This window comes from Macrosteles quadrilineatus, unplaced genomic scaffold (genome assembly GCF_028750875.1).
Source record: "Macrosteles quadrilineatus isolate MER2022 unplaced genomic scaffold, UCM_ALF_1.0 Scaffold_2__2_contigs__length_208266976, whole genome shotgun sequence".
Lineage (NCBI taxonomy): Eukaryota > Metazoa > Arthropoda > Insecta > Hemiptera > Cicadellidae > Macrosteles > Macrosteles quadrilineatus.
This window is the reverse complement of record NW_026542595.1, coordinates 205,502,687-205,530,444: the sequence shown is the minus strand read 5'-3', so window position 1 is coordinate 205,530,444 and position 27,758 is coordinate 205,502,687. Positions and strand designations below refer to the sequence as shown.

Here is a 27,758-nt window from a genome sequence, read left to right as displayed (position 1 = left end):
AGGATGCTGATAAACATAAAGGTGGTCGAGTCTAATTAACAACAAAAATATTTGACAAGAGTTTAAAGCGGCAATAATAAGTGTTTAAATATTTAACTAGCTGCAACTAACAACAAAATGGGGATTAGGCACCAATAACACTCAAAAGTGAGGAAAGTGACAAAAAACAATAAAACAATGTATGATTTTATTTATAAATTATCTATACTTTATATAATCTATGTAGTTTACAAGATGCATACAATTAAAACATGATACATAATAGCTTTGTACAAGTCAATATACAGCACCCTCTTGCAGAAGAATAATCCTAACTTGATTTTCAATCCAAGACACACTTTGAGCGAAGAGCTGCTTAAAAATACTGAGCAGACCTACACTCGTTATATACAGGTATAATGTACAGTAACAACGGGAATATGTATAAATAAAACAATTTACAACTCGCGTTATCAAAACCTAACATACATATGTGTATGTACAGTAAAAAATATTGGCAACAAATAAAACGTAAGACTACTAAAGGAACTTGACACAGATCACCAGAATGTGTCCTTGTTATTATTTGATCAGGTTTTTGACTCGTTGTAGAAACTCGTAATACGAAGTGCCAGACTCGTTCTTATCTTCAATCAATTTCTCCAAGAACCTCATACGGTGATGGCTGTCGTCCCTATGGGTGAAAAACAATGTTAGTAAACACATTTTTAAAATAAAAAAGGAAAGAATGGATTTAAATTTCCCCCATGAATATAAATATTGGACTTAAATATACATAGTGTTGAATAAGTATATAGTAGTTTACGCAACGATTGCGTAAAGACACGAGTAGAAAATTTAAGGTACGAGCCTTGGCGAGTGCCTTAAAGACTTATATGAGTGTCGTTAACACTATTTACGCGAGTTGCGTACACTATTTTACCTACGATAGTGTTTTAATTACTAAAAATTACTACTCAATAACAAAATAACAAAATTTAAGATAAACAATCCCCTTCTTGATATTGCAATGAGATTTCCAAGTTATCCTCAATGTTAGCAGCATTTTTAAGATTATCAAGTTTAATTGGTTAAGACAAGAGTGAGATTTTTTAATTATTAGCGACAAAGAATGTACACGTAAATTCTTTCAAGTAAACTATCTGAATACCAAGGTTTTAAACGTTCCCTTACAAAAAACCTAAATAATGCCAATGTACGGAAAAACACAAATAAAATAGCCAGCACAGTTCATAATCGGCCATTAGGGTTTACCTGCAATCAGCAAATGTTATATTTAATGTAAATAATTACATAACACCAACCTTATGACTTGAAGTGGTATAAGATATGGTTTTTCATTCTGTAGGTATGACACAAAACCTCTCACTGCTTCCGACGTAGGGTTGTCTAGCTCAGGGAGATAATCCTGAAACAAAACATACCCTTCAGAATGTTCAAAGTTTACAAACTCAATCATTTGGTTCAGTGTGAATGAATACTTATCAAAGAGAAAACTCGTTACGATGTTCATGTTAAATAGTATATCCTTTAGGAATGTTTGAGAAATTTGTGGGATTAAAAAAATCTCGTTTGAGCAAAAATTGACTTTGCTCCAAGAATTTTTTGAGACGAGATATTAGAAAAAAATAATAAAAAAAATATTTAAAAAATGTATAACAAAAATAAATAACCAAATAAATAAACAAAAATAAAAATTACGATTGTCACATTATTATTACACTAAAACCTAGTTTATCCGGTAATAATTTATCGGCAAACCTAAATAAAAACTATAATTAAAGCAAAATATACATAATGTTGAGAATTGATTAAATAATATTGCCTTAGCAAAGGAAACACAACAACAACGCACTCCTTTATTGCAGAGACTTTCTGAAGGCGTTTTTTAACTGTGTACATTTATTTAAAAAATCGGTAAAATCGGTTTATCCATTCGGTTTATCCATCTGGTTTATCCATGACCCTGACCCATATGTACCAGATAAACAAGGTTTTAATATAGGCCTATATATTATGATATCATTATCATATATAGATAGAGATTAGAAGTAACACCTAGAAACTTTATTTCAAACTTGTCTTGGCATACAACCAATGATTCTTTTTAACACGTTCACTGCGGGCCACTCACCAGTGAGTGACCTAGTTTCTTTCTACCAATTCCATTCAATTTCTGTGCAGCAGCACACCGGGAAGAACAGGTATTTCTAAGTCTGCGTTTAGCTAGGAATTGGTGCTTATTGTAGTGTCCGTTGGTAGTAAATTTCCCCGCAAAATCTCCTTCTGGCAAGCTTAGAAATTAACTTGTTGTCCTGTCTTTCTCCCTCCAATTGGCAATACAATGGGACCGGCTAGTTCCAGACAGTGCTGCTATCTGTGATTGTTTCAGCAAACTACGTTGACTCTTGTCGTAACAAAGAACATCACCAACTTAATTTGCTATTCGTCAGACCAAAATATTTGAAAGCCAAACAGTTTTGCTCGACGCTGCGCCGCACCGAGGCTACGCCTGCCATTGATGAAGTGAAAGTGTTAATGTACAATATATACTCATTAAAATTGTGAGAGAACCATTTTGAGTCTTATTAACAAAAGGATAACTATGCAACAATGCATTTCAGCTGATTGGCAATTAAGTAAAGAAAACAGGGATACCAACATAGCTTGTTTTGTCGTTAAAAAGTGACTTATGGAAGTTGTTATTTGGGCGTTTAAAAAAACACCCTGTATTATTAGTAAAAGGTTTTACTTGAATGAGCCTACCAGTTCCTGAATGGCAGAGAAGTGAGGAACGTTGAACACCGCCTGACACAACGCAGGGTCCAGGTTGTGTCCAATGTAGAGCATCAGCGTGGTTCCATCATCCATCAGGAACATGCCTTGGGAGTCTATCCTCTCTGCAGACAGCTGTAATCGAGGTGGCGCGTGAACCCTCCTCTCGAACACCTCTATCTCCGGCTGTGACACATTGTGAAAATGATAACCAACTAGTATGACAATCGAGGAGAAGGATTGTGACTTTTTAAATAAAGAGATAGCAGTAGTTGTCTTAGAAAAAGTCCAGATAGTCCATAGTAGTATTTTGTGTTCTGCTGGAGTTTGTCAAGTGTGGATGAAGATAAAGATTCTTCTCCTTGTCTACACTTAACAAATTTTCCCAGGAGACAAATGTGTGTTTTCTGTGTGTATAATGGCTTACAAGGACTTTTACCTAGGTAAGCTAACTGCTATCCCTTCATTAAAAAAAAATCACAATCATGTTTTCTTGATATTGTTTCTTGAATTGAGTATTAGTAAAACTTACCATGCATTGTAAAGCATTGACCAGTTATATGTAATGAGTGAATAACCATGGTTTTGGTAAACTTTGGGAGACAAATTGTCATTTTTCTGCTTCCTTCTACAGAATCGCCCTTTGAAGGGCAAATGTAAAATTAATTGGTTAGTGAACTTGTAGTGTAGGCCTACTAACAATAAAACTTATTTTCTTGGTTGAATTTCTTGGTAATATTCTATTATGGATCTTGAAATTTTGAAATTTTATAAAATGTTTAAGACGATAATTTTTGTTATTGACAACCCTGATACAATACCATGGTGTACAGAAATGTGTGCACATTAGTCACGGAGATGTTGTGGCATACCTGAAGCTCAATGTTGTGTATCGGGTACAGGTCTGGGTAGATGGACTGTATCAGATAACACAGAGGTAAACTTTTCATCTGACACATGGCAAACACTCTGTCATCCAGCCTCGTGCTCTGACCTATCCGGAATGCAACCTGCAACACAATCATCATGTTTAAATATGTGACAGTTATAGCTGTGATTCTTACTATTAGTAGGCATTAAATCGAAAACATAGGTTTAAATCTTTCCAGGATTCTCAAAACTCCATACTGGTTTGTCTCAAGTAAAGCAACATCTTACTGAAGCATAAATATTTTCAAAATGAAAATAGATTAGTAAGGCCTGAGGGTAAAACGGTACATGTGGGGACTTGGTGCTCTACTCTACACATAAATAACCTGCAGAGGTCAACACGTACGTGGATAGGAGTGAAAAAAAATAAACCCAACTCCATACAGCAAGACACCTCGAAACGGTAAAACATAAAGTGAAATTTAATCATAATTAGGATCATATGGGTCTGTTTTAAAAGTCAGTAGTCAGTTTCAGTTAAACGGTTGCTGCAAATTTCGCCATGGCGCGAGCAACAATGATAATGTTTCTGTAATCCTGAAAGCCAGTGTTGACGTCAAACAGACTGCGAGATATTCAGGAATTTTCCGTGATCACGGAAGAGACTGGTAATGTAACAAAAAACTGTAGGAGAAATTTTTGCAGAGATAGCAGAAGACAATGATGACACAGACATACAATATCGCGGTATATGTTTATTATTTGGATCATTATCAGGGAAGACGTTGATCATGTCTACAAGACCAGAGTCGATTGCACTGCTCTGCTTCGTTGCTGCAATCACGGGCGGGGAGTATGTCCTTGCCATTGCAAGAGATGCTCTCCATTTCGCCACGCTCCAGGGATACAATGATATCACAGAGGAAGATTTTGTCACAATCCCTGGAGACAACGATGCTGTCTTTGCCATGGGGGGGGGGGGATGAATAAGATTTTGCCATGGCTGTGTGAGACAATGATGGTGTGTACAGTAGACTCCCTCTTAGAGGGAGTTCGGATAAGAGGGAATCTACTTTACGTGAGAATGGACAATTAGAAGATTTTCTGCAATAGTTGGAGACGATGATACATTTGCGATAGGGGAAGACGTTCAAGATGCTGGTGCAAACAGTACATATTCATGATTACATTATAATAAATGCTTAAAGACTGTGGTTACTCACATGTTTGAGCAGCGCCAGAATGTAGAGAGGCAGAAGTCTGAGAGACGAGGGAGCCAACACACAGCCTGCAGAACTGCCAGACTGTGTCAGCTTATAGGCAGAGAGAACATCAGCCACTACGTTGACAAACGCCTCCCGGGCATCTGACAGTGAGCTCTGTATGGCTCTGTCTACGGCTGTAACACAAGGTAAGTAAGCAACATGAGACAATATTATATTGAATATATTTTCCTCTAAAGCTAAAGGTTTTAAAATTTAAGTAGGTAGGTAAAATAAATTTTTTCTTCCATACCTCTATACTGACTGTCACTATGGTACAATCTACTAATCTGTATTGTACAACTTCTACCATTTTCCATTGTTCAGTCACATTCAACTTACAACATAGTGACATTTTAACATTGACAATTGAATCAATGTCTTCACACTCCTGTCTGCGGTTAAGACTTTTTTTATTTGTGTCGGGTGGGGTCTAATGTAGCCTACAGGTTCTAGGCCAAAATTGGGTTGATTTGGAAAGTATTGATTTAAAAAATATAAGTAGTACATTAAAAATAATGGTGTACATAATCTCACACAATGGCAATGAAATCATGAACATATTTTGCAGTCACAGTAAAACCATGTATGTACATCTTCCAAGATTACCGTTAAATTGTGAAGGTCTTTCACGGTCACGAAAAGAAAAAAAAATCTTTCTGTGGTAGGGCAAAATCAAGAACATCTTTCGCAATAACGGTAAAATCTTGAACATCATGGTCGTGGTAAAATTTTCAATCTTTGATCATGCGCATCTTTGCAGATGTTTTCTCTAACTGTGAAAAAATGCTAGGCTCAAATCAAAATGACCTGGCCCAATCATAGCCAACAAACGTTTTCCTGCCTGAATCGTTCCCTTGGACTGACTGTTCCTGCCTCAACTTGAAAATTCAGGGACTGTTGACATTTACTTCACACCAACAACCACATTAATCAACTTAACAGAATACTGACCCATTTTAGCCAGAAGCCCAGCTATACACTGTTGGTCCGCTCCATGCATGATGTCTGCCAGGTTTGACGCAACAGGAAGGCACAAAGTGTGGACTCGTATCCTCCTCTCACCTTCAATAATACACAATTGATAAGGCCCAAGGATGTATTTAACTTTACATACATAGGCAGTCCATGTTATATGCAGTATATGCATTACAATAACATGCCAGGATAAGAACCAAAGCTAAAACCAACTGTTTAAGGACTACTGTTGAATTTAACAAACCACTCAAACTCAATCTTCCAACCAGAATTAAGCTTTAATTTTTAACCATGTACAAAACAACTATATTACATAATGATTAAAAATGAATAAAATGATCAGATTTAATTCTTTAATGGAGTAATTTTTTTTTTTCAAACAAAATACAAAATCAAAACAGTTAACTTAGTTCAAATTTTGAAAAGTTAACACATATTTTACAGCAAGAAAAAGTTGATACAAGATTCAACTTACCTTTGCTAGAGGTGTAGAGCAGAGCGGCCTGGAAGCATACGTTTTGAACCTCCGTGAGGTTCTCATCGATGGACACCTGCATGCCAAACCCAGCGTCTGGACTAGCGTTGGGTAAAGACAACAAGTCGGTCGACCGTACGAAGAAGTTACCGTGGAATGTATGGATTGAAAGGCCTCTGTAAAAAAAGGGATGAATCAATTGAAATAAGTGAAATGTTTGACAAGTTGAAACCTCTGTATGGAAAACGAGTTAAGAGAAAACACTTAAAACGCAATGGGAAACTGATAAATAATGTCACACTAGTTAACCTCTGTGTAATTTTAACTTAGAATCTTACGATTTACTAATCTTACTAATCATTCATAGTCACTCGAAAATTTCAAATCTCAAATCTGATTCCCAAAGAAATAGGTTTCTAATCCACAATTTGTAATTAAAGACCAATTTTGAACAATTAATAGATTGAATCCACAGTAAAAACGGTTTTAACTATTTTCTTTTTACATTATTTTTAATTCATTCTAAAACTTATAATTATGGACAAACAAACATATGTGTTCTGCTATTAGACTAAATTTCCAAAGATCTCATCAAAGGTTCCCACAAATGTCAAAGTTCAAATGTATTTGACATTCTGGGATTGTGGGAGAGCAACTATGGCAAACTAGTGTAAAGCAATTCCCTAGCGATTACAGCAACCTGATAATTTCTTTCAGTGCTGAAACTGAGATTTACTTACTTAATGGTACCTTAAGAGGTACTTGGCCTCACCCAAGTAACTGAGATTTACATCTCGAAAACCCCCAGAACAATATCAATCCCTCCCGTGAATAAAAAAAAAATTCATTTGAATATCCTTAGTCACATCCCATACGATTTAATACCTTGAATTAACACATGGGTTGTTGTAGCGCAGGCCAATGGTAGTTTAAACTAAATTCTAAATATGATTCCTGAATCAAACCAATCAAAACTCAGATTTGAATCTTTGTGTTGGATCCAGTAGATACGGATTTGATACATCAATAATTACATGTCACTTTCGCAGCTACAGTTATATATTTACCTGGTACACCTAAGCCTCATGACAGACTCGAACCCTATCTTCCTAGTGAGGTATCTCTGGAACATCCTCTCCAATGTGATTATCAGTAAAGGATTGTTTGAGCGGAACAGAGGAATATGGAACATGCAGCCTCCTGAGAATCTGGACACTCCAGCTGGAACATACACAGACTGTAAAGCACTAGCAGATAAACTGGAGGATAAAATATCTCTACAATGTTAGTAAGTGAAACACAAGAAAATTGGCAAGTAAAAATTCACCCACATTACTTATTCCAAAACATAATACATACACTCAAATATCTGAAACTTGATAGTTCATCACATTCAGTAATAGGACATTGCACTACAGTATAGTACAGCAACATAATTTTGTCTTTTCTTAGCTAATAGTCTAGTTGTAGCATTACTTTCTCTCCTGGTGCTGTAGATGTCGCATTATCAAGAGTCAACAACATTCTGCTACTTACACAATGTAGCCAGGTCCAGATATTGGCTGTTGACCAGGAACAGATCCACAGCTATCTGTTGACCTGAGCAGTCCAGAGCCAGTTTCTTGTAGAAGTCAGTGGCGGGATTGAGGTGGGGAGGGTTGTCACCCGCTCTCTGGGCCGGGTCTTCCCTCGCTGTCAGTGCGCCGGGTCCAATGTTGGGGAGGCACGATTGGAATACCGTCACCCGTCCACCCGTCGGCGACTGTAATACGACGTTTGGTTTATATATCAATTTCTCAAACTTAAATGTGAAACAAGGCCCTTAAGTTTTTGGGGCATGATTTCGCTCATGGTTTTGGATACTTGGGATTTCAATTTGTAAGAAAACCAAAGATACCCAAGTAATGAAGTTGGGATTTAAATTTGTAAGAAAACCAATGATACCCAAGTAATGAAGCTATTTAAAGACATTAGGAAAATATCCACATCTTTCCCTCCTGTATCCTCATTCTATTGCAAAGCATAAGTAAAGCAAATACAGCAAAATCTCTTTCAACCGCAACTCTATAAAACTATGGCATAAGTAGCAGTTACGGCTTGGTTAATAGAATGTGATGGAGTAGACGACAACATATATCTCAAACAGATTAAGTCTTAAGTAATAAAAATAAAATTCAGAAAATATTTGTTGATTTTAAAAAAATAATAGATTTTGGATATATGGTTGATGATTAAATAATCGAAAGACATCAAATCAAAATGATCTGTAAATTATAACCATTCATTAATGAAACAAATAGGTTATCAGGAACATCTTTACCCCCTTAAATACAAGTTAATCAGGGTTTTACTAAATATGTATAACAACAACATAGGTAATCTCCTACCACAGTAGACCTATTGAAAACTGGATGAAAAACAAATCAAGAGAGTTTACATACCTACTTAATTAGCTACAATAACTGCATGTGGTAAAGTCAGCACAGCTATCTAATTGCTAATCTAATTGTTGTTGCTAATCTTTTTGTTGTTGTTTTTTAGTTGTGTATCTAATTGTTTATCTAATTGATATAATCTATTCTATATATAATTCAGTTTTAAAAATCTTTGTACAACTAAATCTAGAGTTCTACTGGACCGATTTTATTAAATAATGGGTCGTTGGAAAGCTTAAGTCGTGTAGATTTGCAAATAATTACGAAAGTTTGTTTTTGTTATGATTTATGGTAAAAATAAAAAAAAAACATGTTTTCCATAAGAAATGCATTGAAAACTGTGTTTTGCACACTTTTTATTTGGGTGCGACTTTTGGCTGCCTTTTTTAGTATTTCCAAGAAGTACATGGTACCAATTTGTAGGAAATGTTATGCTCTTTCAGAATATCACCTTCCACTTTGGTCGATTTCCTCACCATTTAAAAGTTATTTGCAAAAAAGCTAAGCAACCTCCGAATTTATAGTAATGAGAAAATATTGAGTTTGGGATATTTTTGTTAAACTTTGTACAACTAAATCTAGACTTCTACTGGACCGAATTTGTTAATTAGTGGGTCATTGGAAAGCCTAACTCATGTAGATTTGCAAATAATTATAAAATTATGATTTTATTAAATATTTGTGGTGAAAAAGTAAAAATAACAAAAATACATTAAAAACTGCTTTTTCAAGTTTCTGTTTTTAAGATTCTATATGTAGCTAGCTTTTGGCTGCCTTTATTAAGTATTTTCAAGAAATGCATAGTAGTTATTTGTAGTAAATTTTATTCTCTTTCAGAATATCTCATCCACTTTCATCGATTTTCCCTTAATTTAAAAGTTATTGGCAATAAGCTAAGTGATCTCCAAATGTATAATGGTAAGAAAATACTGAATTAGATATATTTTTGTTAAACTTTGTACAACTAAATCTAGACTTCTACCGGACCGATTTTGTTACTTAATGTGTCGTTGAAAAGCCTAATTTGTGTAGATTTGCAAATAATTATGAAAGTTTGATTTTATTAGATATTCAAGGTGAAAAAATAAAAATAAACAATAGTACATTTAAAACTCATTTTTTCCAAGTTTATATTTCCAAGTTTATATTTTTAGCCAACTTTAGGCTGCCTTTATTAAGTATTTTCAAAAAATACATAATAGTAATTTGTAGGAAATTTTATTCTCTTTCAGAATATCACCTTCCACTTTGGTCGATTTCCTCACCGTTTCAAAGTTATTTGCAAAAACGTTAAACAACCTCCCAATTTATAGTGGTGAGAAAATACTGAATTAAAGATGCTGTTGTTAAACGTTGTACAATTAAATCTACAGTTCTACTGAACCGATTTCATTAATTAGGCTTTCCTATTTTCCTATTACTCTAATAGGTCATTGGAAAGCCTAATTTGTGTAGATTTGCAAATAATTATAAAAGTGTGATTTTTTTTAAGATTTACTAGGTGAAACCCGTCAAATTCGACAGTTACTGTTGAGGTTGCAAGCAAGATCGTTTGACTATAAATCGATGATAAATAACTCTGTTTTTTGAACAATTTGTGTTGTTCGTGATTTAGCTGTGTGCTTTAGGTACGTCCGATCTAAATAATCAATAAATCAAATGGAAGCTGGTATTTCACTGAAGGTTCTTAGGTCAAAACAATTAGAAAAACGTAATTATAATGAAGTACCATTTTCAAGATATAATCAAATTTATATTTTCTGATTGAGTGATACAGTATCTTGAACTTATCTGTTTAAACCATCAATATCTCAAGTGAAAGCCTTTGAAGTATTTTAAGGCCAAGACATATAAAATAACTTAAATAAAAATAGAGTAACGTATCATTGATTGCAGATAAGTACTAAAACGATTGTAATTATTGTTGATTCGTGGTTCAGCAGTGTGCTTTGGGAAGTCCGATCTTAATAATCAATAGCTGAAATGAAAGCTGGTATTTCACTAAAGGTTTTTAGACCAAAACATATAGTAATCTAGAGGTTAAATACCTTGTTGCCAAGTAGTACGAGTCTCGACCTACACCCTGAACCCGCAGCCGCGCCGTGAGTTGTATGGCCATACTGTACTGTATTCGTTAAAATGTGTGTTCGTGTTCGTTTTTGTTATTTGTTCGTCTCGTTATGTGTTTTTGAAGACTTTATGACGACCTCCTAGGAGCGAAAAACCACGTCTAGGCTTGACAATGACACCATAAGTGTGTCGAAACCGGTAGCCATTAAGTCTACCAAGGATTACGTTGGCAACAAGGTATTTAACCTCTAGATTAGTATTTGTTAAGTAATCCGGAAGGCAACACCTAAAAAACAAAACATATAGGGTAATGTAATTAGAACTGCTGAAATACATCTTTAATTGAAGTGAAAAAAAATTAAATTCTTTCGTCGAGTAATATATTAGATAAATTAATGATGATGCTTGATGACAAATATGTGCTTGCATAGCTTTATTTTAAAACCAAAATTATGAAAATCGGGCAGGTAGAAGAGCCAAACGAACTAATAAAAGAAAAAAAATTTAAAAGAAATGTACAGGGAGGCAGTTTGTGTTTAACTCAAAATATACGTCAAAATGAATGCCGATGCTTGATGGCAAATCTGTGGTACGTCCATACATTTTAGTTTAAGGTCAAAATTATGAAAATCGGTCGGGTAGAAGAGCTAACCTGACTCGGAAAAGAAAAACCAATATTTTTTATAGATGGCAATAATTGGTTTACCAGTATGCTAATTCTAATCATACGAAACATGTGTTAATAATTCAACAGCTCATTGTTATATTGTTATCTAATTGATTTTTCTTTGATTATTGTTGTTGTTAACAATTTGCATTTGTGTTTAAAGTGTGTTCCTTATGTTATGTGCTTAATCTGTACCATTAATATCAGTGAGTAGAGTGGTGTATGGATTTCATAACCATTATTTTACTAGAGACCGTTGTATTTAACCACAACGGGCACTGTTGCTAATTTTTAATACTTTCCAGCCCAAAGTAGAACCAATACATAATTGTTTTCTTTGGGAGAGAAAATTCCAGTAAATGTTCGTAATGAGACTAAATAACAATTTCTGACCAGTATCACATAGAAATAGAATACAGACCAACAGCTTGTAGGCAGCCTGTAAGGCAGCTCCTAGAGCAGAGTGTGTGTCGTAGGACTCTGCGTACTTCTGCGGCAACTCTAACAGCAGGTCTTTAATAAGATCTTGGCACTCGTGTAGGTTCACTAGCAGGTTCTCTGGCAGTGGCAGAAACATGTCTACAACAGACAACACGGAATCATCAAGGGAGAAGGAATGGAAATTAAATGAAATGAAAATTAAATGAAACTTGCTGTATAGAAAGATATTCGTCCTTAAGTTTAGTTCCTGAGAAGGTTGTATGAATAAGTTGTCCTTAAACTTTGGTTTCATTTTAAAAATAGAGTATTTAATATAAATTAGTAATTTACATCAGTAGAAGCTGTCACTGATTTAATTCAACTACAGTAAAATCTTAACCATCTCAACACCTTGTTAAACCCATACATGGGGGATCTGAAACCTTAATACAAATTTGAATTGGTTGAAAAGCTAGCCAGGAAACAGCATTTTTGCTCAGGTGTAGGAACAGTAGAACCTTGATAACAAGACTCTCGTGTGGATTATTAAATGACACTTTTTATCAAGGTTAACTCCTTATTGAGGTTTGCAATAACATGTGATTTGGGGTAGAATGAATTCAACGGGATTTGAAAATGACACTTGTTATCAAGGGTCTTTATATCGAGGTTCCACTGTAGTTGGCTAGGCTTGTACAAAAAAGTGTAATGGTGCAGAAAACAACACAAATCTAATTAACGATTACGGTCAGAAAACAACAGTTAACTATTTAAAAAGAAATAAATTTTGTGTAGGCCTAAATAATATGTTTAACCTAATATGTTTAACTGTTGTAAATTGATTCCATGTGCCTTTAATTCCCAACGATTGAATGACCAGAATAAAGGTTATTCAAAATGGCCTTGCTTCTTTCATTTTGGCTATCGGGGGGTGTAAATTATTTTTTGTACTGAAACTGGATACATATTCAAGTCAGGAATGGATTTTTAGCTCATATTCAAAGGTTTACTCACCGTCGATGTCGACAACGACCATCTCATGAGGCTGAGCTTGTCCGTCCATGAGGCAGTAGAAGTGGACGGCAGAGTCAAAGGTGATGAAGGCCACAGAGGTGCGAGCGTCGCCAGGGATGTTTTCTAGCTCGTTCCGCAGAGTAGCACACACAATTTTGAGGTAGCCACTCTCACACGCCAGTCGCGACACATCCAGCACGAACACGTAGATTGCCGGCTGCGGCGGTCGCACCTGTAGCATTCAATGTAATGGAGGACAGGCTAGGCAAGCTGTGAAGTGTTCTGGAGATCTTAATGTTAACACTTAGGGCTTTGCACTCAGTAGCTATCAAGTTCGATAAATAGGCCACCTGAGGTATGGAAAGGGAACAGTTGGCCGGGAGCAATTTTTCATCATTTTTTTTTTAAGTATATTCTCTTAGGGTAACTGTAGTCTAAAAAGAGTAATAGAGAAAAATGGTTTTCGTTTCACTTAGTTTCTACAATTCACGTTTAATGTCTTACCATGTATTCAGAAGGAGCAATAAATTCTATCGTTGCAGATTTTATCTCTGGCCTCCTTGATGGATCTCCGTACGTCTTGGTCATTGGATCAAATTGAAACTCATCGGGTACTGGAAACAAACACCGGCATATAGGAATGTCAAGTGATTAATTACTTGATTGTACTGTTTAGTTTACTAGTAGTTAGATTCTACAAATTAACAAAAAAGACAAAGTAGAGACTAAAATTAAAGAACTAGAAAGACCTGACATACCATATCCAAAACTGTGACAAATTGCCAAATTGTTATTTTTCATAACTAATTGAAGCCTTAAATGTCAAGAGCCATAGACTGCAATCAATTTTCCTCCTAAGATTCATCAACCGAAATGCTCTATCAATGTTTAAAGTAGTTAACTTCTTAATCAATACTTCTTACTGTAGATTCCCTGTAGAAGACCTTGGAACCTGGTCCTTTTATGAATTCCAAAAAGTCCAAACCATGAGTCAAGTAAATAAAACAGAGTGAATGGATTTAATAAACTACACACCATATGTGCCAGAGTAATGAAAACAACAGTATCGTACTAAGCAATAAAATATTGCAGGGTTAACACCTGTTCAGCACTAGATAATTGAAGTTGTGACAAGTGTTTTTCAACCTGCATCAATTTTCTTTGGAATCAAGTGTGTGGTTCAAACATATGTGGCCTTCTGAACCAAACAGATCCATTTAATAGGGAGTTTACAGTAACTACACATGGAGTTATTTGTACTAAATCTTAAATTCCATACCAGTATTCAACTTACATTCGTTAACTCTAAAGCACAAGTTGCACTTCCAACGTTTATTGTCGACAAAGTAGACAAACGGGTTGATGTATGTACGGCACATTCGACATCTTACTATGACTGTACACTGGATCACAGAGAGTTGCTGCAAACATAACAAACACAATTATCATGATTGCTTTATCAAAAAATACATAAAATAATACTGAACTGTAGCTTGCAGTTATGAGGTTAGTATTCATGTTTAGCATCGTAGAAAATGTTATCTATCCATGACCTACAAGTACTTTACTTCACAGTATTTGGGCTATTTGAGGGGAAGTTTCCCCACCACTTTTTTTCTGTTTAATGTCGGTTTCTTAGTCAGCTATTATTTTAAAGGTGTGGGGTTAAATGGAAGGGATAGATTTCTTCCCCTAAAACTGCCCAAATGTTGTGAACACAGTATAACTACTAATAATTAGGGATGGTCAAGTCTCGAAATTTCGGGAAATTTTCGGGAAATTTTAAATCTCGTTACACGAGACGAGATTTCTTTTTGGCCGAGATTTTTTTCGAGACGAGAATTAAAAAAAAAAAAAAAAAAAAAAAAAAAAAAATTAAAAACGCCTGCAGAAAGTCAATGCAATACCCGCAATACAGGAGCGAGTTGTAGTTGCGTTTCCTTTGCGAAGGCGTTCTTATTTAATTAATTATATAAATGTAAATATTACTTTAATTATTTTAATAATATTACTTTAATAACATTTGAGAAGTTTTGTTAAGTGTAAGCAGTGTGAGGAATGTTTTATTACTATAAAAAGTCAAAACAAGTAACTATTTTATAAAAATTAATATTCCTTTTATTTTATGATTTATTTTATTTTAGGATAAGTTGAACTCTATCCTAACTGATATCACTATGTTTCCTAATCGTAGGAATTTTTAATAAGTTATGCGTGATTAATAAAAAAATGTTATGCTGATGTTTTTTAATAAAAGATTGTAAATATTCTTGCCTATTATCATTATTTTTGTATTTAAACAGTCATCTAACAATGTTACAAAATCAGGTAAAAATTTTGAACGTGCATTTCCCGTTGTGTATGAGAAGGGAAATCCCGTCTCGATCTCGTCTCGAAATTTTATGAGAAATAAAAAATCTCGTCTCGTCTCGTCTCGAACTAAAAATTCAATCTCGTCCATCCCTACTAATAATACATAACTTGTAGGCTATAGTTAATGTGAATTGTTTCAATTTTTATTTTTATTATTATTATTGATTATGTAGCTTCCTAAAGCTCCAACACAGTGATCCACTCATGCAAACAAAAACCTATGTTAATTTGTGATACCTAAAAAAAATAAAAATAAGTTTTAAAAAGCATAAGCGTTAGCAGTTTGTTGAAATCCAAATCAATAAAACCCTGCCACAATAGTATTACAATACGGTACTGTTTAGTGGAGAGTGAGTATTCATAGAAAAAAATATTTAGAACACAAAGCATGATAGCAAGAGGCAGTTAAATGGTCAAAGGTGTACAGGTATAGATTATACAGGTACCGGAATAGATTATACAGGTAAAATGGACTTCTGGATGGTGGATAAAGTTTTTGACAAGGTGATACAAATTAAGACACAATTTCAAATTGAAAGATTAAAACCTAACATAAGCTCACTTCAATCATAACTATTATCAATAAAATAAGGCAGTACCAAGCCATCTCATTGCAAAACTAAAATGGCTACATCACAACTAGCTGATGTGGCTATGAGTTTTTACTTATATAAGTTGGCTAAAGCACGAATTGGAATAATTTATTACTTAAGTCTTTATAACGCCCTGGTTGAGTGTTAGTAGTGTGATTTTTTTCATTAAATAATTTACCTTAAAATATAAAACAGAAATATAAAAAATGGGACTAATTTATTGCAACATATGGGTTAAAATGAAATGCCCATATTTTATCACTAAGCTGAACCCACTACAATAATTAAAAACCCAGAAATTAGAAAAAAGTTCAAACCAAAAACAAATAGTTAAACCTAGCCCCAGAAAGAACAAAACCGAAAACTAATAAGCAATAGACAAAATAAAATAAAAACCTTGATATTTTTTGGCCGTTGTGGGGGTTCATAATAATTGGCTCCCTCCACCTCAGCAGGACATTCCTGATGGACAAATTTTAATGATATGGAAATATATGAAATAATTTTAAAAATTATTGGTAGGTTATTAGAAATTATATAATTTTGAAAAATCCTAAGAGAAAATTGTTAATACAGTTGAACCTCTATAAGACGAATTTCAAGGGGTACGGGAAAAATTCGTACTATAGAGGTATTCTTAATAAAGAGGGTCGTTTTATCGAGGTTTAATGCTGCTGTTATTCTTCTTATAGAGGTTTCTCCTCGCTCCAAGGTTTCTCCAAAAACAATGACTGAGGAAGGAGGAGGGATGGGTGGGGGTTTCATGTTGAGACAAGCTTCTGCTTGGAGTACAAACTACGTACTATGGAGGTTAAGATTATGATAAATTCGTCTTATAGAGGTCACGTTCGTCTTGTAGAGGTTTTGTGCTAAGAATATTCGTTGTATAGAGGTTAATCAGTCCTAGTCCATGTCACAAACAAATTCGTCTTATGGAGGTTTTTAACTTAATTACTACGTTGTATAGAGGCGTTTTTAGCATTGACCTATATGAAAGTGTCAAGGGGATTAAGAAAAATTCGTCTTATCGAGGAATTCGGTTTATCGAGGTTCGTACAAACGAGGTTCAACTGTAGTTTCACCCTATATCATTGTAATACTTCAATCTGATAGCTTTAAAGTAATGCTTGTAAAAATGCAGATATCTCAAATCCATAATATGCTAAAACAAAATTGATTCCCGTATCTTGAATCCAAGTGAATTTTTAAAAGAAAAGATTGAATCAATTACAAAAAACTGATTCTTACAGTTATTTAATTTATTTTGAATGCATAATTGCTTTTTAAAACTTTTTAGTCAGAATCACAGCTACTTGTGATCATCTCTTGTGTTTGCGACAACATCCAAGAACACATGTTCCATAAATAGCCTATCGTTGAACATTATGTTGATTTTTGCTATTGCATAAACATAAAAAATTCTAAAAATGTTAAATCAAAGATTAGGGCTATATTAAATCATTAAATCCATTTGATCAAAATTGTAATGTTAATCTTTTTGTAAACTTTGTTGTATTTGAGATTTGGCTTCGCCACATCACATCTTTCAAGACATTTTACTTAATTAATATAGGCCTACCAAAAATTGTAAGCACCTACACCTTTCACAAAAACATGTTTCAATTCAGACTTTCTTTGTAGGCCTAACATTTACGCCTGATTATTTTAAAACTTTGTTTTGTTTCTTAACTCTATAGGCTGTTTGTTTAATAAATTAATATTTTGTAATAAAGCTTTTTAACTGTGTTAAATATTATAATTTCTAGATTTTAACTAAACACTCCATTAATTTTATTAAACATCAAAAAAGAACAAATTTTTTTGTGGACATAAGTTTAAAAAAATTTCAACACAGTAGTGAGAAGTAGACAAACAAAATAAATACTATAGCCTAATCATTTAATACACTAATCTACTTCAAACAAATGCTTTCAACAAATATTTCGAACAAATCCAAGGAATTAATTTTAAAACATTCAACATTTGTTCATGATAAGCGCTTCAATTGTTTAGCCTATATTACTATCAGACAATTGGTGTAGTGTTTGTACAGTTGATAAGTGCTATGTGCTCAATGAGCAGTGTGAGACGTACGTAAATCAATGACGACAGTAACCACTCGTCACCACAAATGGGCTACTCTTGTTATATTAAATGTACGCTTAACAAAAACTGCACACAAATTTTTAAGTCAAGTAGCTTGAATTCTAATACTACTACTCAAAACAAGCAATTTTTACTCACATCACAAAGATTAAACAGATTTTTTACTTACGTTCAAATCCTTAAACGGGTGAATAAGGACTCCTAAAGGCAGTCTTGATTTATCTAATAACGATTTGGTTTCTGGTATTTTGGTAAGAGTACACCTGAAGATTCTAAAACAATAACACTCGGTTAGAAATAGGTGATTATGTAAGTATATAGGCCTAAGATTCCTAAGGGTAGACTAGTTTTAGAATCTAACCTAGAGACAAAACAGTGTATAAAAAATCAAATGTTTAAATTTAGAAAAAAATATGCACTAGTATCTGGCATTACAAAAATCAATAATTCTGTAATAGTGTGATGTTTTACTACTCAATGTTTCATTGGTAAACAAAATTGCAATTAAACATGTTAGTTAATTTTGTAAATTCCTTGAAAATGTAATCCAGGACCTTTTATGAAAAGTCCATGTATCAATAGCGGACGGGTCTAGTTTAAAAGATTAAAACGCCTCTGAATTTACTCAGGATTGAGTTTGTTAGGCAAGCACTATAACCACTAGGCTGTCCCGCTATATCCCAACCACATTCCTAAAATATTGATTAATTAGATTATAAACGAAAAAACTATTATTAGTTGCTATGCTAATATAAGAGTTTACTTACTCTGGGCTACAGTTTGCTGCCTCGTACAGTTCGTGCTGCAATCGTACAGCGGGTGGATCTATTTTCTCTTTAGGCAGCAGATCTCGGCACTTCAGTAGGTCCACGGTGTCCATACCCTGTGAGTAGAGAAAATCATAAGTTTTTAATCAAGTTTGAATGTGTTTATTGGTAAGCATCTTATACTTCAAGTAGGATAGGTTTCATCCTTGTCCTTGGTAATGTTCACAAAAAATTTAGATTTTAGGACTGCTATTCCTTAAAAGCATTTAGTGTTCTCTTTCACCAAATGTAAACTCTACACAGTGTATTGAATTTTCAAGGCGTGAAACTGCTTTATTCTAGTTTATGTTGTGAAATGAACATGAATAAAAATGTTAAATCTACAGAATTTATTAATTAGCCTACTAGATATTGAGAAGCATTTTCATTTTGATAAATTTTACTAAACCAAAACATGCCTAAAGGCTCACTAAGGATTTTCAATAGGCTAAATGTTTTCCATTGACATGTTTTCAGAAAGAACCATATTTCTGCGGAATAGAAAAACTCATAATTCACAATATTTTATATATTTACATTTATTGGAACTTGGAACCTCAACCTTATTGTTTGCTTCTAATAAACAGTTAAAAAATTGAGAGTGAACTTACCCAAAGCTTGTTGAAGCCCTGCTGTACAGACATAGTGTTCAACTGAGATGTCAGCCCATCTACAGGGCCAGGCTGTTGATAGGTGCCAGGCTAAAGCATCAATTTTATTATCACTAAGCGTTATCAATTTTAAACCACTAAGTTACAATGAATGGATTTACTTAAAGCCAATATAAAATCAATTTGGAAAAAATCAATGATGTTTTGGTTGAATAAACCATGGTCATGCCTAAGGATGTGATGACCACATGACGTATTTCAGATGAAAAGGTCAAATATATTTGTTATTTACTCAATTTTTAAATACAGGCTTAGGACTATTAAAGAGCAACTTGATTTTTATTTTCAAGTTTGATGTATGTTTATAAATGCGGAGTAACATGATTTTATATGGACAACCTACAATTTGTTTGCGCACACAAATTATAAAGCAAACTAATAAAGTGAATTCTTTTGCAAGTCGTCCTAAATATGTTAAATATTTGGTTGTAGGCCTATTAAGATAATTGCATACAACAATACAAAGACAACAACTCTTTCAGAAGTTAAGGAATCCACCCTTTTAATTCTCTAAAAATTGCTTAAAGGAAAAATGGATCCATTGACTGAAGATTAATAGTGATAATAAAACTCACCATTTGTGGATATCGCTTATTGTACTGGTTTCCAATCTGCTGAGGTTGTTGAGGATACCCGCTGGCAGCATATTGTGGTTGGGTAGTGGAGTTGACGTTATTGTATTGGTACTGTGGAGGGTTAGGGGGTTGCTGGCCAAACTGATTAGGTGGTTGAGAAAATTGGTTAGGCAATTGGGAAAATTGATTCGTGGGTTGAGGGTACTGATTAGGTGGTTGGGAAAATTGATTGGGTTGCTGGGAAATTGGCTGAGGTTGTTGGGAAATTGGATTAGGTGGTTGGGGATATTTATTTGGTGGTTGGGGATATTTATTAGGTGGTTGGGGATATTTATTAGGTGGTTGGGAAAACTGATTGGGTTGCTGGGAAATTTGGTTAGGTTGTTGAGGAATTATATTAGGTGGTTGGGGATATTTATTAGGTGGTTGGGATTGTTTATTCTGTTGAGGAATGTTAGGTTGAGAAAATTGGCTATTTTGTTGAGGAATTTGGCTAGAAGGTTGAGAAACTTGACTGGGAGGTTGGGGAAGCTTACTAGATGGCTGAGAAAGTTGATTCAGAGTTTGAGGGATTTGATTTAGTTGGGCGGGGTGACTAGAAGGTTGAGCCGTTTGAATTTGTGGTTTGGGATGTTGATTAGACTGTTGAGTGAACTGATTCGGGCCCGATGGCTGACTAAACTGATTTACATTGGGATTTGGAGTTTGGTTAGAAAACGGTGATGGTTGAGGAGAGGGCTGTCTTGTGATTTGTTGGAACTGGTTTGGCGGAGGTTGGAAAGGGCCTTGGGGAAGTTTTTGAAACTGACTTGGCAATGGAGCCTGACTACTGGGATTGGAAGGGGGCTGAAGAGGTGCAGCAGCCTGTGGTTGGCCACCAGGATAGCTGGGGTATGGGGGTGGCCTGGGTGAAGGTATCTGACTGGACATGTTGTTGGGTTGGTGAGAGGAAGGGAACCTAGCGACAGACTGACTAGAGGGGGGTTGAGGGGAGGAGAATGGCCTTGAGGTAGGGTTAGGAAGGTTTCCCGGTATTTGCATTACAGGTTGTATTCCCTGGTCTCCAGATCCCTGAAACAAAATTTCATTTTAATCAAGATGGCAAAAAAATGTTGTATCATAAACAATTAGAAGTCAAGACTTATAAATATTTTTTCCTTAAATTGGTTGTATACCTACAGGACAGTAAAAGCCTCAAATGGATCTTTATTCAGTGTGTTTTTTTTTTGTTTTTTTTCAGGGGGAATCATAGTCTACAAGAGATGACCATGTCCTTGAACTTGAGAAATAATGGCTTATTTATGCGTTGTAGCAAAAACAATTAAGTAGCCTAGGTACATAATGATCAATGGCATAGCTTAAGTACGTACTTATGCAAGCAGAAAAATTGGAGTTCTAAACAAAAGGAAAATTTTAATAGAAAGATTAAGTAATCTCTAAATTAACATTTTCCTTTAGTAGATATGTGTTGTCATGATGAATCAGCCAAAGAGTATTTTAGAATTGATCATGTCTGATATAATGTAGGTAGTGTGTTTTATTTATTTCACTAACTCATAAAAGACTTATTTGTGAACTGATGCATGTCCAATGATAAAGCAGGGGAAATTTAAAATACCCCCCCCCCCTGCAGCAAACCTACCGACTATGCAAATTTCCATTTGCCTGGATTGATTTTTCAATTAATCTATTAAATTAACATTTATGATTAACGAGTACCTAGGTTAGCTGCTACAGGGAAACTAATGAAGTGGTTTTTTATTAAAATATCAATAGCTTAGTATGAAATAAATAAATCCGCCAAGTTTGACCAAACTGTATCCATAAACAAGCCAACTACACCATTTTACAATATTGTCCATAAGAATAACATGGGAATTTCAAATTAATATTTTTTTGAATTTTCTACGTTTCCCAACCAATCACCGTACAAAAACACTTTGATATACTAAATTATTTGTTTTTTTAAGCTCTTTACAAAGGTCTAGAGAAAAATTGATAAATTTTGTATTTTAAGGGTAAAAAATGAGAAAACCCCATTTTTACTCCATAAAACCCCCGTTCCCATGGTCCGATCATGCTGGTTCGCGAACTCATTCAAGTTTATCCCGCCTTACACCTTAAACCAAATTTTATCAAAATTGGACAAAAATTACTCAAGTTATCGTATGTACGGACGCACACATATATAAATATATAAATTTGAATTAATGGTATTTTTGGCCTTTGGGGACATCAAAATGAAGAAGTAAATCAGTCCCAGGTCTGGGTATTACCATAAGACCTACGGTAATAGCTACTTCTAGGGAAATTCGCTAAAATGTATCAAAACAAATCTAATTTCTAAGATTTAACAATAAGTGAGCTATACTTGTAGAAGAGTCATTTGCATTATTTTCGGTTCAAGGTTAGGCTGGTAATATAAGCTAGATAGGCATATCTTTAAAAGTTCTAAATATTGATTTCTTCAGTGAAAGGGGAATCATATTGATAAGAAAGTCCAAATCAACACAAAACTATCTACTATCACAAAACTAGTAGTGTTTGTGTTGAGCCAGCTGAGCAAACTAGTCAAGCAAGTCTACATGATAATGATCTTGTGAGCTGGAGACAAGGAAAACTTCAAACCAACTAGTGATAAGATATGCATAATGAATTTCCTGGTTCCAACTAAATCAGCCGTTCCAGACAGGAACTGCTTGGTCTTATTTGAAAAACCTTGGTTTCTTCATTTTTTTTTCTTCTTAAGGTTCTAAATTCAGATTTAGTTTTTTAACAGTAGGCTACAGTACCTATTTTTAACTGATGTTTATCAGTAAAACAGCTTTTACAGACAGTTAAGCTAAACTAAAAGCCTTTTTTCTGTGGCTGAAGTCTGGTGCGGAGTGTGGGAACCGTTTGTGAGATTTAGATTACGTAAAAAAAAAATTAATTTCAAATTAAAAAAAAAATTTACATGAGCCTTATGGGTTGCCATGTTGGTGACGAAATAACAACAAAATATAAACAGAAAACAAAAACAAATTGAAGAAGTTTTAATCACATGTTTTCCTACAGCGTGGGGTGAAAATAAGAGTTTGCACAGTAAGTAGAGTACCGCAAACTCGGCATTCGATAACCTAGCAGTCGGATAACTCGGCCGTCACCGTCTCAGAAAATTAGTGATTTTTTGAGTCCGAGTTAAACATGGGTTAAAGCCAGCTCAAGTCAAATGATTCACAATTCGTACCAAGGATTTGTTGTACTATATCTGATGACTTAATACTGACTTGTAATATAAATATAAATAAAAAAGGAGGTTAAAATAAAAAGCTTAAAAATAGTATTGTTCTTATTTTTAACCCTAGTTCCCGATAACCCGGATTTCACAAACTCGGCACCCTTCCAGTCCACATTACCCCGAGTTTGCAGGACTCTGTACATACTTCTGGTCGAGTTATTGACACCGGAACGAGCTCTAGTAATAATTCTAACTTATTTTCAAATTCAAAACAAAATAAACATTTCCCAATAATATTCCCCAAATATTCAGCTAACTAGAAAAGCTGAAGGTATTCAACCCAGGTATTCAGGGCCTAAGGTATTCAGGTTGGTGTCTTAAATCTTTTTTATAATAAGAGTTTAAGTCAATCTCTATGGAGTTGATGACTAATAACAAATCATACCGGTAGGCTATGTTTAAACCTTGTAAAAAATAAATAAATAAAACATACAAAAACTCATTGGTTGTAATCTGCAACCCTTCATTGATCGGTGAAGAAAAAACAATAGTGAATCTATACTGTCTGCCCGTAAGATGAGGAGCCTTTTCATGCTAACCATCTTAATTGTCAATAGCTTATATAGCATACATTTAACTTGCATAATGTTTTTTATTTAGATTAGGCCTATTTTGCCATCCTAATCTGCAGTGTGGCTATTCCAAAAGTGGATCGGGGTTCTACTGCAAAGAAATGTGATTGTACTGAATTATGGATATCTAAAGGTCAGTTTTTAAGTACCGGTAGAAGGCTTGTCAATTGTATTGTGATCTAAGGCTTCTTAACTGATATTTAAATCTAATAAAATATTCTATATCCATACTTGCATCAGCTTTTACATTCTTGTTGTAATTTTAGAGAATAAAAAAATTTAATTCACTTTTTGAAACTAATTTATTAAAATTTTCAAATTAAAATCTGACTATAGAATTACCTTAACACATACAGGACCTACCCCGTTATGAGTGTAAATGGATAGGTTAACTCAGAAATATAAAAATAAGATTGACCCACCTGACTACCGATCGGAGGAGGCGTAGGACTGAAGAAGGGTGTGCTGTGTACAACCTGCCCAGCCTTGTCCTTGGGCCAGTGGTTAGGTTGAGGTGCAATCACATGGTTGTAAGGCTCCGTGAAAGGCTTACGTGCATGCGTGGCTGGCGAGGGGTCCCTGGACGACTGAGAGGACAAACTAGCTGAAAACAAAACAAATCATTTAATAACTCAGAGCTTGTAGTCAATTATTAATTTATTTGATTCGGCTATACCTAAATGATAAAAACAGTTATAGTTAGCCTATACTGTGGGATACTTTATTTAGCAAATATTTAGTTAATCTGTTGATCAAACTGTAACCAACTCTCGTATGAGCGCTATAGTACGTGATCCGTGATCCATTAATGTGGAGGGGGGAAAGGAGAGCAGAAGGGGACGACCAACAGAATTTGAACTAGACACAAGCGACTGGTACTAGACACGACTTAACCATTGAATGTTTCCTTTGTATCTTACTTCTCTGTGCAGTACCACAACAAACTATGTTAAGGTTTGTAAGTTATTGACTAAATTTTCCTAGGCCTATTTCAAAGGATAATCCCCTAATATCAAGAAAAGTTCCTATTCTTCTTGGCAAATTACACATTTCCCTCGGCTTTTTGGGTACCCATGAGTTACCCTCCCACCCGTCTAACCACCCTTTACTCCCAATGATAATCACATTTAAGGTTTCCCCACCCAAAACTCTGAATTCCCATCAGGCCCCCTAATAAGTTGGATTTTATGTTTGTAAACAGGCTTATATATTTTGCCTATTTAATTATTATCATCTTCATAACAGTCTCGGTGACAAAAAAAAGGTGCACTAGTAGCCTATTGATGCCTTAGAATAACTTTGTTTAATCCGTTTTTCAAACATTAAGGTGATTCTGGGCCTGTAAATAAGTAGTACCGTACCAAAAAGGAACGTAAAAGGTAAAGACAGCTCAAGAACATATTTTTCGTCAAAACAAGTTAACTCAAGGCTACTGGGAACATTTGGAGAATAATAGATATTTTTATAAATCTGACCTGGGTAACTGCTAGATGGTGTTCCATTGGCTGAATTGCTTGAATTGGTCAACTGTTGTCCATTCATGTTCTTCTGTAAAACAAAATCTATATTTAGTAACTTACATATAACTATTAATAACGGAGACATACCGGTAAGTTACCTTGATTTAAATAATAGGTCACCTAGCCTAAATAAAAAATAGGCCTAAGTTAGGTATGGCCTACCATACAGTACCATAAGATAAATTGGAGCAGCAAGCCATTTTAACCTAGGTACTAGGATACAGTACCGGTATAGGCTATATTTTTTTATAGAGAATTTTATAATACCTGTAATAGCCTATCACAAAATCCCATTAAGTTACCGTACTGTAATATTTTAAACTTTCAAATTAAGTTAGGTAGGCCTATTGGAAATCTACTTAGCCTAACTTAAGTTAAGTTAATGTTTCATGCCAGTATTTCATGATAGCCTACTATAAATCATATTGCCTATTGGTGTTACATTTAATAACAGATAACCATACCGATCAATTATTTGTAGACAGCACTTATCTGAAAATAAGTACGACATATCATGCTCATTTACAGTCTAGACCGCCATATGATTGTGTTTAGATTTTAATGCCAAATGTTTGAGTTAGGGTATTCTCACAATATGTGTAGGCCTAGGTAAATTTATAGTAGGTAGGCTAAATGTTAAGTCTAGCCTAACTTACTTAAGTGAATGTTTTAAAATGAGTTTAAAATGCATTCCTTGTAAACTCTTATTTCTGCCCCCTTCACTCTAATTTTCAAGTAAGTTACACAGCATATTCCCTTACTCGACAGATAGTCCCTAAAATCGAGGGTTTTCAGATATATAGCTCAAATAACTTAAGTAACTTAAGTAAGGTTTCAAAGGCAAAATTAAGTTTCTATTTTTTAGTTAAAATTAAAATCTAAAGTATCTTTAAAAAACAAGACCCTCTTCCTACAACAATGTTCACATAGGCTATGATCTTATGGACCCAAAATTATGATGCATCATAAATAGCTACGTTAAGTTAGACCTTACGGTAGGCCTACTTACTTAATAGATAATAAGTTAGCCGCATTAACTTAATTAGGTCTACTAGGCTATCTAATGAAGAGTTAGACATCCTAAAACTTGTCTAAAAATATTGTAAAATATTGCTCTTAGGGCCGGCCAAGCATAGCCTATGTTCAGGCTTAAATTACGCACGATTTTCTTATAGGTTTAAAATTGCATCAACTTAAATTAGGTAAACTTAGCCTAAGTTAATTCAGTCTAGTAAGTTAATGACTGTTAAACACAAACATAGAGACCAGAATGTTTGTGCAACTTAGCTTACTTGAGTCAATTTATGACTAAATTAAATTTGAACATTAAATATCCAAGTCAACTTTAAGTTACATGGACTAACTAGCCTAATAAGGAAATTATCAACTTAATGAGAAATAATTGCTTTGTATGAAATGAGGATTTAAACAAGTAATTTTTTCTAACGGAGCAGCTCATAAGAAATGATAATTTGACGTTGAAAATTTGCTTTGATTAAGCCCATTCGTTGAAAGTAACTTAAGGAAAAATGAATCAGGTTGAATTATGTCATGGTCTAGTTAGTTGGCCTGCCCTAGACCTAATTTTACAGTGCATATGAGATAAGCCGAGTAAATTGGACAATAATAAATTTTTTACATCCGATGTCGAGATTCACGTACGATATGGAAGCTTATGCCTGTCATAAAATACAAATTATTAATTGGCGAAAATGTGTATTAATTAATACGGCATTTATCGGTCTAATAAGGGCTAAATGACAGTTATGGATAGCAGACGATTTTTAACTTACAATACAACCACTGGAACTAAATTATTCCTAGTAAATATTACTAAACTGTGTTACTTACAATTGTTAGTTTTCTGTAGGTTTATAATTAATTCCAACTCAAGGCTAGGAAGTTCCACTAAATTCGAAACATCATCACGATCACGTAGCACTGAGAAGGCCTGACATGGGCCTGAAGTTGTCTACTAACGGAAGACTTTCGACGTGGCCGTGTTATTGATATTCAGGAAGCTGTGGAAGTTGTATACTATTCAAAATGTATAATTTGACGACAGTTCATGCATTATTTACTTGCTGTTTATAAGTAAATGATTGAGAATCTTTTGGTGAATTCATTCTTAATAACCGTAGTGCACCTTTCAAACAACATGGATTTTTTCGCTTAGAAATATAACTAACCTAGATACAACACGGATATGTTCTGATCTAAATTACACTAAAATCTGTTTAATGTTTATGGTTACAGCCTAGAACATCAATTATCAATTTTTTTAACATTGTTGATG

At 34.3% G+C, this 27,758-nt stretch overlaps 1 protein-coding gene across 3 annotated transcripts; it reads right to left on the bottom strand.

Annotated features, from left to right (window-relative positions):
• Positions 1-172: 172 nt before the first annotated feature.
• Positions 173-27,419, bottom strand: LOC128986881 (protein transport protein Sec24A-like). 3 transcript variants are annotated; one of them, XM_054407471.1, is made up of 21 exons: positions 27,314-27,419; positions 25,418-25,490; positions 24,365-24,546; positions 20,091-21,161; positions 19,456-19,545; positions 18,806-18,921; positions 18,208-18,310; positions 16,329-16,394; positions 14,261-14,387; positions 13,471-13,580; positions 12,967-13,198; positions 11,954-12,111; positions 7,897-8,122; positions 7,428-7,581; positions 6,361-6,536; positions 5,862-5,972; positions 4,869-5,044; positions 3,648-3,785; positions 2,767-2,961; positions 1,305-1,408; positions 173-673 (listed from the first exon to the last, which is right to left on the bottom strand). In XM_054407471.1, the coding sequence occupies exons 2-21, from the start codon at positions 25,482-25,484 to the stop codon at positions 562-564; spliced, it is 3,714 nt and encodes a 1,237-aa protein (XP_054263446.1). In that variant the 5' UTR covers positions 25,485-25,490; positions 27,314-27,419; the 3' UTR covers positions 173-561. The 3 variants fall into 3 exon arrangements, with proteins under 3 accessions (XP_054263446.1, XP_054263447.1, XP_054263448.1); XM_054407472.1 differs by lacking the exon at positions 16,329-16,394; XM_054407473.1 differs by lacking the exon at positions 27,314-27,419 and having other exon boundaries at positions 24,365-24,542; positions 25,418-25,485.
• Between the last annotated feature and the right edge of the window lie 339 nt (positions 27,420-27,758).

Bases quoted from the DNA above. Each gene is read 5' to 3' on its own strand.
- LOC128986881 (XM_054407471.1), bottom strand. From the start codon at position 25,484: ATGAATGGACAACAGTTGACCAATTCAAGCAATTCAGCCAATGGAACA. The intron at 13,581-14,260 runs GTAAGTTGAATA...GTTTGTTTCCAG, and splicing joins GTGCTTTAGAGTTAACGAAT to TACCCGATGAGTTTCAATTT. The intron at 5,973-6,360 runs GTAAGTTGAATC...GTATTATTGAAG, and splicing joins GCTCTACACCTCTAGCAAAG to GTGAGAGGAGGATACGAGTC.